Here is a 13,282-nt window from a genome sequence, read left to right on the forward strand (position 1 = left end):
ACAGTGACCCAGATCAATGAATCAAAGATACGAATCACAAATCTGCCTTTTAAACACATATTGTTTTACAAACAAACTTAAAGGTGCCAGCTTTCAGATTGGCACATGTATGCACACCAAACACAGTCCTCTGAGGTCACCCAAACTACAGCCTGACCTTTAAACACACTGATTTGAAAAACAAAACAGCACTGAACTGAAAGTGCTTCTTAACTAGTACTTACACTACCTGCCAGTCACTGGTGAATAGCTTAGTTACTATGGCATCTGACACATTTGTCTACAGTCTCTCTCTTCAAAGATTACCTTATCTCCATCCATGAACCTCTGCTTTTCTGTGATGTTCAGGATTTCAACGGGTACATCAAGTTCAGACCTTGACTCGTAGGAGATGCTGCCATCATCATTGCTCACCACTCTGCCTTTGCGGCCTGTCATCTTTGGAAGGGAACACAAGCTCAGGGTGGCAATACCAAAGCTACCCCAGCACCAAAAGCTCCAAGCACTATTATATATCCATGTACCCACAATAAAATGCTCAGTAATTTACTCTCAGTGCAAAACTACTACTCTCTGCTATGTGGAATATGACAGAGCAAATCTATGTAGAAATGATGTTGCATTATGCTACTGTTCATAACAGATTTACCAGCAGCACTAAGAAAATAAGCTAAACAGAGAGATTAGGCTACAACTGATTTTAACAGGGTCTTTTAAATCACACTGATGCTGCTGCTTGATAGAGACAGTTATTGAGAGATTAATTAATCAGGCTTTTCATCAACACATAAAGGTTCTTAATCTCCACTGCCTTGGAGGATGAACTAAAGCTCCTGTCTGTTTAATACACACCAGCAGCAAATTGACTGCAGCCAGTCAGAGAAATAGGCCACAGTAAAACAAAAGAGAAATTGGTGTGATTTACCTAACCAGGAACTATCAACCCTCAGAAATAATGTGTTAGTCCACTCAGATCTCCCTTTGTATTCTAACACAATCTTCAAATTTCTCTTTCATTCAGAGGCACAGTAATCTCTGCTCTCATTCCCAAAATCACTGTCTAAAACTGATAAACAGCCTCTCCAAAAACATACTTTTTCTATATGTGAACACCAGCCTACCTCTGCAACATTTTCAGGACCACCCAGTTCATCTATAAGCTCATCCAGTGTATTAGGTGGAAGATCTTCAGCCAGCTTTTCCAGTTTATCCAGCAGTTCTTTTTTCATTTGTTGGGCCCTTTCAACAGCATCCTGACTTGTTACGAAGCTGCTGTTTGTGTTACTGTTTGCTGAAAGTTAAGAAAGACTCATTGAGATTTAGAATTTTATTGCCTAACTGCTGGGAAATGAATCAACATCAAAGAAAGTTGCTCTTACCAGACGTGTTGGTACTAGAAGTGGTGGTTCCAACAGTGGAAGTGAAGCAGCTGGGTCGTTTGGATCCCAGACCAGAGGCTAGTAAGGCACTTTGAATAGAATCTGGGTCTATGCTTTTCTTCTTTTTCTTTTCTTTATTTTTTTTATGCTCTTTTCTAATCAACCAGGGATCTGAAGTTAAAAAAAAGTTTCAAACATTTACTAAGCAGCCATCTATCCCTTCGAAACAAATACATTATCGTTGCATAAAGTGACTTAGAAAAATCTGAATTCCAGTGTACAAAAATCCAATTGAAGTTTCACATTCTACTAATTGTAGTCTCACTGGAACTAAACTACCTGCTTATAAACACTTCTCTATGGCTCACTGGAATGTTTGAGAAGGTTTCCTGCTTACTCTGCAAATACAGCTACTTTCTTGCTGAACCACTTAGATTGTCTTACCATCTTCATCATCTTCACTGGATTCATCTCTGAATGGGTTGAAGTCATCGTCGTCTCCAGAACTCAAAAATTTGGAGCTCTCATTGTCACTTTCTTCATTGTCTGAAGCATCAGACTCGCTTTCACTCTCATCAGAGCTGCTCCCTGCAAGGGCACCTGTTTTGCGGGCTTTTTTGGCTTCTCTGCTTATTTCTTCACCTAATTCCATCATCCCAGAAGAAAGAGAGATTAGTTTAAACATTGTAGTCTACACACTTCGAGATCTGTTTTACCATACAAACCAGAAAAATATTCATATTTTGAAAACACAGCTATTTAAAATAATCTAGGCTTTAAGCAAGATCCCTTCCCCAAGTTTTTTATGATCACCTACTTTTCAGTTTGGGAAGGGGGTCGTATTAAGCTTCTCTTCATTAAGCCTCAAGATAAAAAAAATTACTTGACTAGATAGATATTAGATAGCATGACTGTATCAGGAAGTGAGCTGACACAGACAAGGCATTTTGGGATATGGTTCCATAGAAGATGAATCAAATTTTGAGCAAAATTAACTAAAATTTATAGCAATTAATGGCAACTTCTAACAACAGCCTTAAGAGATCTACTACATTCTCCTTCATGGATGACTGTACAGATATTCCCAGTTTTCCCCACACAAAGTTCACTTTTAGGCAGCTCTGAAGTTGCCATTTTCCCTGTGCCATTAGTGTAGGAACTTCAGCATTACCTTTTCGTTTCTTTACTTTGTTCTCCTTGCAAGGGCTGTCTCGGGGTGAGTTGTTATTACTTTGAGCAGTCAGGTCAATTCCCAACAAGCTAAACAGCTTCTTCCTGTCAGGAGCTGGAAAGTGCTTCTCAATAAGAGACTGGAATACTCCTCTGTTTAAGAAAAAAGGGCTGCTCAGTGGAATTTGCATTAAGTACAAACCTGTAACATTCAACAGCTTGCTTGACTTCTCTGAAGAATGACTCCTCGTGAGCACAGCTGGGCACTCTCTGTATTATCACCATTACTGTATTTGTCACCTTCCTAAAAGTAGGACACATCTCTTCTACAGCACTGTTATAACTTGTTAAATTTAGTTTTGGGAACAAGTGGCAGTGCTACTGCCATTTTTTTATTGCTCAATTTAAGTAAAAAATTAAGTTAATTCATTTAGATCTTCAGCAAGGCAGCCTCAGGATTGGCTCTGCTCCCTCCGATCAAAGAGGGAAGTCGTGGTCTGTAACTTGCTCTGGTATAAATGCAGCACACACTTGGCAGGTCTCCCCATCCTCCCAGTTTGAAGTACTGAGAGAACAGTATGAGCTATTCACACCTGAAAACATCAGTTTGGAATGCCACAAGAACCAGGAGATATCCACTGCCTCACCTGAGCAGTGCTGCCAGATTTTAGGTACAGGAAGCTTCAGTAAAGAATGTCACTACTAAAGGATTCCTAAACTTCTGTGCACTGATGCACATTTGACACACAGAAGGACAAATGACTACATACACACACTAAGCTGGATGAAGGTTAGTTTTGTAAAGAACAGTTTCAAAATTCAGTCTTACTTTGCTGTAGAAACAAAGTCATTCAGTTCCCCACCACCTTCCTCCAAAGCTTCCAATGTTCTTGCTTCTCCTGTCGACTGCAGGCCAATGACAACGCACTGAAGGACAAAAGAATACCAGTGTCAACTATGATTGAGCTGTAGGTTTATTTTGCCTGATTTCTGCTCATTAGATAGCATGAAATACAAAAGCATGCTCCTACTATGGCTGAAAATATTTTTATTTTATATCTATTAAAAAAAATTAATCGAATAGCTTTACATTTAAGACAAATATTTAAAAATCAGTCTTGATCAACTTACTTTGCCATTCTTGATTTCTTCCCGAGCCAACTGCACCACCCTCTTCACCTTTGAGGCTATACAAAGGTACTTGAAAAACCTCTGGTGAGCTGACCAGAACTGACCCCACATGGACTTCTTCATGCGCTGCTCTGCGTCGATGAGATCGGCCGCTTGCTGAAACCTCTCTCGAGCACTGACCCACTAAACAAGAAAAGGAGCATTCAAATTTCAACCAACTTCAACCTCTCAGAACTTAACAGAGAAAGCAAATTTCAAAAGGGGTTCTTACCAGTTTCACAGATTTGTTGTACATTTTAACATATTCCTGTGAGAGCAGAACTTCATCGATTTTGAAAGTTACACCTGAAAAACTCAACTGTCTGGCTATGTACATTCCTCTCAGCTTCATATCCATAGCAACTATTTCCATGGCACCAACACCTCTAAAATAAAGGAACAATTTAAGTCCATATTAGAATTTTCAAGAGCAAGGATCTGTTAAAAAAAGCCTCATAACACAACCCCAAGTACTTAAGAAAAAAAACAGCTTATAATTGTGAAGGAATATCTTTTTGAAATAATTTGAAACTTAGTCTTTACATAAAATTGTATCCCTGCCTTGTAAATGTTACGTGTATCCCAAGAGGTAAGACTCAGTTACTTTTTTCCCACATGACCTAGGATGGATTAAGAGACAGTAACTTATAAATTCAAATGGGATAATAAAGTTGGTCCAAATATCAGCAAATTCTTGCATTCTAATTTTATAAGCTGCTGATGATTTGAAAGAATACAAACCATTGTAAGTTATTCAGACTTACGCTGATATGAAAATTTTTAAATTATTAAGCAACATCAGTTCTCTTCAACAGCAACACACCTTGAGAGCACAGAAGTCACCCGCAAAACAGCTGACTGCTACTCACAGACTTGGGGCTCTAACTTTATTATTGCTTATTTGATATGCACCCAGCAATGAAGGGAGGCTACACTTGCAGGGTCCAGAAAAACCACACATCATGTAGATGGTAAACAAGATGCATCCTAAACCCTGTTGTGGTAATATGAAGTGTCCAAAATTCTTTTTGAGTAGGCAAAGCAAGATGCTCACCCACCAGAGAATGTGGCAGCAGCCTTTTCTACTCACCTCTCACATTTAGTATTATTAGTATGTTCTGAAACACCAAGTACCTTGTATAAGCACAAAGAATTTCCCTGAACTGGGTTCTTATGCCAATAAGCACAAGATTTCCTCCTGTTAAATTGCTTAAGATGAATGCATAAACATTAGAGGCCTTCTACAAATAGTGAGCCATTAACTACACTGAGCATACTCACTACAATACAGGGCATTTTAATGGGGAGCAGCAAAGTATTTTGCTTTCCTAACACCCACATTTTTGAGAGGCCTCTTTTCCCAGAAAGCTTTTAAAGCTCTCAAAATTTTCTGTGAACAAAGGAAACATCTTATTTTTCATCACTTACGATAAATTACACTTCTGCTAGATTTAGAAGCCAGAGTTCTTAGTGTGACAGGACATGCTTGCAAAGAACTAGAGAGCAAAGATAAGGAACTGGGAAGTACAGTCAGCCACAACCCTGTGCATTCTGCTGTAGGTCTTTGAAATTTTACCTTCTTTCAACAGCCTGAATAAAATCACTGAATTCCCTAAATGGAGTTCCTTCACCCCATATTCCAAGACGGTTCATATATGCCATATTTCTTGGCTCAGATGCACCTAAAAAGAGAAACATGAATCTGTACCAGTACCAGCAAAACCATCCAGAAACATTTAATACAAACCCAGCAGTACATACCTGTGGCACTGGCATAAACAACCCTGGCTTTTGGAAGTTTATTTTGAAGTTCTAATACAGCCAGACCTGTTTTTGTTGGTTTTGATGAACCAACAGGACACAGATTCTTTGCTTTATGACACTCGTCAAATACGATCTGAACCATAATTAAGAAAAAGCTTTGTCCCACTAATGTTCAGAATGAGGAGCTAGAACAGAAGGCAAGAAAATCTACTACTTACAACAGGGGGCAGGTGGAAATTGTAAACTCAAGACACTAGTAATTATAACTAAAAACCTTGGAAAAATATTTAGATAGTAAATTGCCACACTTGAGTTCTTGAAAATGCTGGTGGATACTCCAAATATATATTTGAATAAGTCAGTAAAAAATATCAATGTAAACTTTATGTTCTTGAGGATAACAGTTTAGTTTTATAGGTTTGATATAGAAAAAATCAGATAATTCACTCTTGTACCAGTTGTGTTACAAGTCGATGGCAATGTTTGACACAAAGTCTCTGAAACTGCAAGTGTAATGTCAGAGCATGCACACAACTGATTGCAATTACAAATTAAGAATACCTAAAACTCTTTAAAGATATAAGTTTAAATAGCAATTTCATTATAATCAAATGAATTCCAGAAAAAGGATACAACTCCATCAAAGTCTTCACCACACCAGTGAAGAAGCTGCTTTAATCTGGTTTTGTATTTACCACCAGACTGACTTTCCCCAATAAGAGAAGAATAGGTAGCAAAGATGACACCTTTCTTCACACTTCCATTATGTTTTGATGAAATCTTCCCATACTTGAACTGCAATAAATAGAAATTACAGAAATTAATCAAAAGATACTCCTCCTCAGTCACACCTACCAGATGATTAAGGGATGCTGGTGGTCTTAAAGGTGTGAACACTTGGAGCCACCCATAACCTCACATCATGATCAGGGCACAGCTGATATGGCAAAGTGGTTAAGGGGTTATCTAGGGCCTTACTAAAACATAGACTTAAGGAAGACTACATCTGAGGTTTCAAAAGCTTAGCGGCCACAATCTTTGCTACATGGTTTCCTTAGTTTAAATACAATTGAGATTTTAGTTTCAATGTATCCCTTGGTATGAACCAATACCTCAAGTGTATTTACCTGCTGCTACCACACATGATGATTTCTAAAGCCTTGTTTTGGAAATTAAGAATTCATAAAGCAAAAATACCAACTTAAACCAAACTTTTAAGTTCAGTGAATTCAACCAGCAATCACACTTTACATTTTAAGCAGCTAATCCAGAGCAGAGGCAGTGTCTCCAAAAATAACTGCATACACCACTGCTGCTTTAATAAATCACTGAGCAAGTCCGTTATTCAAGTATTACACATAAAATACATTACATATAAAATGTGCACTGAGATAGGAAAAAATTCAAATGCCTTAAATATGTAAAGAATATTTCAGCTTCTAGAAAATACTTTACTAGTAGTGTCAGTAGTGGTTTGAAGTGTAATTTTTTTAAAAAAAGGACACATGCCAAGACTTAATCCTACAAGGGGCCTATTTACATTATTAACTTAAAGCTCTGTGTGGTTCTTTGTAAGATTTAGGCCTGTCAAACAAGACCTAGACAGCAAATTTATTGAAATTAGTACATTCTTGCTCTTAAAACAGCCAACACGCACAACTTGTCACACAAGCGTACCTAAAGGTTTGCCTCAACTGTACATAGTAAAAAGTTTCCACACCTTGTTTAATGAATGCACCAATATGTTTTTTGCTCCAATATCTCTCAAATCTCTTTCAGCATCGTATTTCAGATCATTTGACACGCTAAACCTGAAGATACAAAACAAAGCACGTTCTGTAAGTTACAGCAGGTCAAAAGGCAGTAGAACATTTGTCAGAGGACAGATGACCCTGAATTTGTCATAGAGTCACCGGAGTGTCTGCTCTAACAAATCCTGACACACTTACCAGACTGCTCTTTTTCTGCCTAACAAGTAATTTTCATAGATTATTCCAGCTATGGTCCTTCCTTTTCCTACACCAGCACCATCACCTATCAAGAATCCAGCTCTGTCTCCATTGGGCAGGAATGTTTCATGTTGCTGTAGGAGAAAGAACAAAAAACTTGTACCCATTCTCCAGAATACATCACAGGGGATTGTCAGAAAAGAGCAAACATAAGAAACATCCTATTGGAGGAGACCAGTGGTCCAAGCAAACTCCTGGAAGCAGGAAGAGGGGATTTTATTTAGGGAGAGCACAGCACCCTAACTGTATTGTGTGATCCATTCTCCCCTTTCTTCCCTCAGCACCCAGAACTGCTCTAAACATCGGTACAATATTTTGTGCCTTTTCCTAATCCACTGATAGGCACCTGTACAGCCTTTTGCAGCAGCAAGACCCAGACATCCACAGCCTGTGGAATGCAGTATTCTGAATCTACCCATTTTAAATCTATCTCTTGTCAGCGTCACCAAGTTCTGCTTTGCTTTTGTGTGATATCACTCACTTCTTCATTATCTTAACCCTGATTTAATTCCCATTGCTTTCTCTCTCCTCCAGCCCCAGGTGTCCCAGCTGTGTCAGTCTCTTTACATGAGGTAACTTTTCCCTCCTGTGACCATTTTAGTTGTCCTGTAACTCCACTGCCTCCTTTCCCCAGCACAGAGGGCTGCACACACATCTGGGGTGGGAACACTGAAGTTTAACCCAGCAGCAAAAATAACACCCAGTGCTGTTCTCTATTCCCTTCCCAAGGATGTCAAAAAGGGCTGGCTTTCTCAGCCTGCTGCTACTGCAGCCATTAAACTACTTCAGAGAAATAAAAATGACTAACATGTTCTAAGACAGTTAAAAGATCACCATCATGGCAGTGGTTTAGAGGAAATTTTCCTAGTTGTATTACCTCACATTTATCTGAGCTGAAGCTCACCTGCCATCTTCTAATGCAACTCAAACCTTTAAGCTCTTATTATTTTATCTCCTTGTAAAACTGACATAGCTGCACTTGTCAGATTTTAGTTTTTCTTCTTAAATTCTCTGTTAGCTTTTAAGCTGTGCTGATGTCTGGCATACCTGGGCTGCATAAGTGATTGCTTCGAGCTGCAAAGCTGACAACCAGCCACTGTCAATTGTTTCCTCTGATATTGATGTCTGGTACCACACATCAGGAGGAGTCACACTGGATAAGGAGCTGGTTTCCACTACTGGGTCAGGATGACGCAGACCAATTTTTACTGATGGAGAAAAAAGAGGAAGGAAGGCAGAAGATGAAAACAAAATACAGAGTTCTGTTGCTGCAGCACAAGTTATTATCTTTACCCAAACAACTTACAATTGTGATTGCAAAGGCTGAACTCAACGAGTATGTTTCATTGCAACAATCTCTCAAGTGTTAAACTGTATTGCATATGAAGGAACACATTAATCTGAATTTATAACTGCAATCTTAACTTTCTCTTCTCACCACCTTCCTACATTTTTTATGAGATTAGATAAAATTCACTTTACAGAAAATTAAAGTATTTGTGTACTTGACTTTTTTGAGAAAAACCAGTCTGAACGTCGTCTTTCCAAAAAGGCCAGAAGCAGCCTCAGGATGCCAGAATCACAAAAGCAACATTCTTCTCACTATTTATACTGTGCCATTTTAAAGCAGAATGAGAGGAAAAAAGATTTAGAACAGACATGATTTAATTGCTGACAGATCTCATCAGTAACAATAAAAATTAACCACTTAGCTACAAACTCCCTGAAAAATTTTGCCTTGCTTTTACAGCAGGTCACTGTATTTAGCAAACAAGATAACAGCTCATTGTCAATGGGTATAACAAAGAAAAGAGAAAAGAGAGGAGATGGCAATTAACAGCAGTAAAAAGAGTCACTCAAAAACAACCAAGAGTCAGCTCTAAGTAGTCAGCCAGGAACAATGCAGGAAGAATGTACTTAGGGTGATTTCACACCAAAAGACTCAAACTAGTTTCCCAAGTGTAGCAGTGAGCACTGAATTCCTTTACAAAATTTCCTTTGCTGAGGCACAAGGCATCTTAACAGAGGTAAAAAAACAGGCCTGATTCTAGTTCATCACTCATTATCTGTGAAACAAATACTGCTCAATGATACTGAAGAATTTATCTTCTTTTAAAAATCCATTTATCTTCCAAATCTAAGCATTACAGAAGATAGATTTCCTAGGAAAACCCACAATGTATTCAGGTCCTGTTAACTTCAGACAGTATCTACTTCCTGTGTTAGTAATTACACAACAGTAAATAAATTGACTCTCAAAACATGCAGCCTTTTGATGTAACAGAAGATCAGGTCATACATTTTATTGGCATATATTCAGCGTAGGTCTCTGCATGGCCCATTTCTTCTTCATCTTCTTCCTCGGGTTCCTCCTCTTCTTTTACTGCTGGCACTTTCTAGAATTGAGAAATACTTGTGTTAGTCAAACAGCACATTGTTAATATTCCATCTCCTGGAAATTAACATGAGAAAGGAAATGAGGACAAACTTGCACTTCAATGTTTTAACACATGTAGGGAACAAACCAGTGAATCCCTGGGAAACTACACACAAATGTAGATTGCTTACATTCTGAACAACCCTCTAAAGACACTAAGTCAGGGAATTTGCTCTTCTTTGCAAGATCAAGCACTCCAAACTCACATAAGCAGAATTAAAAAGAAATTCTTCTTACTGCATATTAAAATCAGACTATAACTTAAAGAAAATTGCCTTGAAAACATGACAGCCCTCCTATTCAAGCACTCCCCTGGAGTCTCCTGCAGTTCCATATTCATGACACCATTTCACAACTTTATAGTTAAATAGTCAGTTCTGTCCAGTATTCTCTGAAACCTGACAGTTACCCATTTATTGTGACCCTGCCCAATGTAATTATGTATTTGTAAAGCACTCAATGGAAGAAAAATCAAACATCCTCCACAACTACTAATGTTTAATACAAAAGAAATTATCTAAAAACCCCCTCCTGTATGGCAGTCACTGAGGAGCACAGTTCTTCCCAAACATCAACCTGAGTCTAGCTATCAGTGAAGATGCCAAAAATCAAATGTTTACAACATCAGAATGTAATTTTATTACATTTAGAAAATTGAATGATATTCAATTTACATCTTCAATTTAACTGCCTAGAAGCACAGCCACGCTAGGGGGAAGTCTTTCAGTTTCCTCACTGCTACTGATTTTAAAAGAGAATGTTTTAACCCAGAGGAAATGCTATGCTTATCACCTTTAATCAGAGCCACACCTTTCTTGGCCCACATCAGCTTCTGCTAAGGACAGTAATTTCTTGAAATTGTCTTTTACTATCTAAGCTCAGCACACCTGTTAACTTCACTCATCTAACCAAGTTTCATCTTGTGGAGCAACTGACCTTTTGAATAAACAGATGCACTTGACAGTGCCACCACACACAAGACAAGTATGAGTAACTCCTGGAACTGGCCACAACTGTTTATGGCCAGCAACACTCTGGTCTGGCAAATGAATAATTTGTGCCACTTACCACAGTCGGTGAAAAACTTCTCATTTTAATGTCATTTATCCATATTCTTGCTACCTCTTTTGTGGAAGCCTCCTTCTTCACTGCACCATTGCTTAGGTCAGCTGCAAAAGAAAAGCTGTGCTTTACAGAATTCCCTCCAAACATCAACTCAGATTAACATGCTACCCTATTAACGAGCTGGAACAGAAGTTTGAAGTATTCAGGAGCACAGTGATGCTTCAAGAACAAATTTGTAACAGGATCCTTTAAGAAAACCATTTATTAACCTTCCTGTCTTCAGCCACATTTGCAAGGAACTAGGAATAGGGCTCAGTACACAACTAAAATAATTTGCATAAGGATAAATGCAAAATATTGAAAGCAGCTGTCAAGCTTCCATCATATCAATGCATGTAATAAACTTAGCATAATTGTCCCTAAAAACAATTAGAGCACTTGCACAAATAAATGTTTTCCTCAAAGGCATTGCATAATTTAACTTCTTAATATTTTCCCATCTAGAACTCCTGCTGTCTGAATTATATGAAAAGACCATTTTCCTTTCAGGAGCTTCTCTATTTTACAAGTATTTGTCATTTTTTAAAATAAACATGAGGAAAGATCCAGAGACACGGGAACACAAGTAAGATTAGGAATGCAGTTCTAGAAGTTGCAAGTCCCCTTTTCACTTGACACAGAAGCTACAGATTGCATGTTTTCTGCAGCTGTGCCCCTCTAACAGTTACTGTGTTTGTGTCACCTACTCTGTGCTTCTCTGAGTTTGCACTTGATTTAATAGCACTGACTTATCCCCTTCTGCTTTCTTCCCTCCTCCTCACTTCCTTTACTCCTTGCCCCAACTTCAGTTCATGTCCCAACTTGGGTTTTGGCAACCACTCCCTAAGAGAAAGCAATGACACAGGAGGGACATTCTGCTTTTTGTTTCAGTTCTAACAGAAAGCTCCTGCACTGCACTCTCTCTGCATACAGAAAAATAGGTTATGCCAACCACACCTATAAAATCAGCAAAGCTTGTTTCAGAGACAATGAAAATAACAGAAATCCAGAAAATGCCTGTGTATCTTTCAGAATAAAAAAAAAAAAGCAGCACTGAAGATATTCTCAAATTGAACTGGCCTAATCTTAACCTCAAGCTAAAATCAGAACAACTTCAAAGAGTTAATTTCACACACATGTGGCTTTTTCCTTCCACAAGTTGACCACATGTTAAAAATAACATACAAGAAAATATCAAGGAAGGAATCACAAAATGAAGATAACTAAGAAGTTGTGGCATTTAACTTACTGCAGCATTTCAGAAGTAACATGAAAATAAACAGCAAGTTTTTAGGGCTTAATTTCTTAAACAATAGTTCTGATGCCTCCAACGAAACAAAGGGACAGATTTTCCTTTTGCAGGAGACAATTCACACAAACACCTTATGGGCTACAATTCTAGTTTGGAAGATGCTAAATAGAAAATAGTACTAGTTTGTTGTAGTTCCAAGTATACACTAGAACAGGAACTGGTGGAGACTCCAGTAACATAGCTAATTGACTTCAGTAATGTTCACAAAATAATTTTACCAATTTTCCAGCTGCAATGTCATTTTCCTCAATCCATGCCGTAAATTAAGAGTTTAATTTTTAAACTGTTATTTTATATTACTTCACCCTAAATTCTAACACTACTACAGTTAGAATGAAATTTATCAGGTTTCCTGAACCACTTCATTTTACCAAGATATTATACTAATCAATGAAAATCCACGATGTGCAAAGATCTTTTATTTCATTATTTAAATAAATACTGAATTAGAAAGAAAACTCACTTGCTGCTGTTGCTACTGGTTGGGCAATATTAGGAGGTGGCTTCAGTTTCATGAGTTCATTAAGACTATTGTTCTTGAGCAGATCTTTCAGCTGAATCTGGTCCTTGGAAGGTGCAGTGGTCAAGGCATTGCGAGCTGCTGGTGCTGCCACCGAGGGCCGAGTGGTTGTGCTGGTCTGGATGATCTTTGCTACAGTGATCGTCTGCCTCGAGGTCGTGACAGGCGTCGTTTTTGTCACCACTATTGTCGTCCCCAGAGTTGGAAGCTGATTTATTTGATTCAGCACAAAGGTTGTGGTGGATGGTGGTTGCTGGCAACAAAGAAGCAGGGAAATTTTCAGAAAACAGTCAAAAAAAGAGCAAACTTTATTAGACTTCAGTTAGCACACAGGATACACCAGTTTTTAGAAGACACTTTAATTAAGTAATATCTTTAAGTAACATGCTGAAGGTGCCAGAGTAATTATCTTGTGCT

General features: G+C 38.3%; 1 protein-coding gene across 2 annotated transcripts in view; it reads right to left on the reverse strand.

The window, feature by feature from the left end:
* Nucleotides 1-13,282, reverse strand: part of SBNO1 (strawberry notch homolog 1) — a 31,293-nt gene that overhangs the window by 10,158 nt on the left and 7,853 nt on the right. For both annotated transcript variants that reach the window (XM_021532761.3, XM_021532762.3), the window contains exons 4-20: nucleotides 12,809-13,118; nucleotides 10,998-11,098; nucleotides 9,792-9,888; nucleotides 8,540-8,700; nucleotides 7,433-7,566; nucleotides 7,204-7,294; nucleotides 6,117-6,278; nucleotides 5,481-5,616; nucleotides 5,296-5,401; nucleotides 3,952-4,105; nucleotides 3,681-3,863; nucleotides 3,379-3,476; nucleotides 2,551-2,702; nucleotides 1,824-2,021; nucleotides 1,380-1,550; nucleotides 1,122-1,291; nucleotides 307-438 (exon numbers count right to left, since the gene is read on the reverse strand). In XM_021532761.3, coding sequence (XP_021388436.1) covers nucleotides 307-438; nucleotides 1,122-1,291; nucleotides 1,380-1,550; nucleotides 1,824-2,021; nucleotides 2,551-2,702; nucleotides 3,379-3,476; nucleotides 3,681-3,863; nucleotides 3,952-4,105; nucleotides 5,296-5,401; nucleotides 5,481-5,616; nucleotides 6,117-6,278; nucleotides 7,204-7,294; nucleotides 7,433-7,566; nucleotides 8,540-8,700; nucleotides 9,792-9,888; nucleotides 10,998-11,098; nucleotides 12,809-13,118 — 2,556 coding nt within the window. The remainder of the gene's footprint in view (nucleotides 1-306; nucleotides 439-1,121; nucleotides 1,292-1,379; nucleotides 1,551-1,823; nucleotides 2,022-2,550; nucleotides 2,703-3,378; nucleotides 3,477-3,680; nucleotides 3,864-3,951; nucleotides 4,106-5,295; nucleotides 5,402-5,480; nucleotides 5,617-6,116; nucleotides 6,279-7,203; nucleotides 7,295-7,432; nucleotides 7,567-8,539; nucleotides 8,701-9,791; nucleotides 9,889-10,997; nucleotides 11,099-12,808; nucleotides 13,119-13,282) is intronic.

Source organism: Lonchura striata, chromosome 18 (genome assembly GCF_046129695.1).
Source record: "Lonchura striata isolate bLonStr1 chromosome 18, bLonStr1.mat, whole genome shotgun sequence".
NCBI classification, from domain to species: domain Eukaryota; kingdom Metazoa; phylum Chordata; class Aves; order Passeriformes; family Estrildidae; genus Lonchura; species Lonchura striata.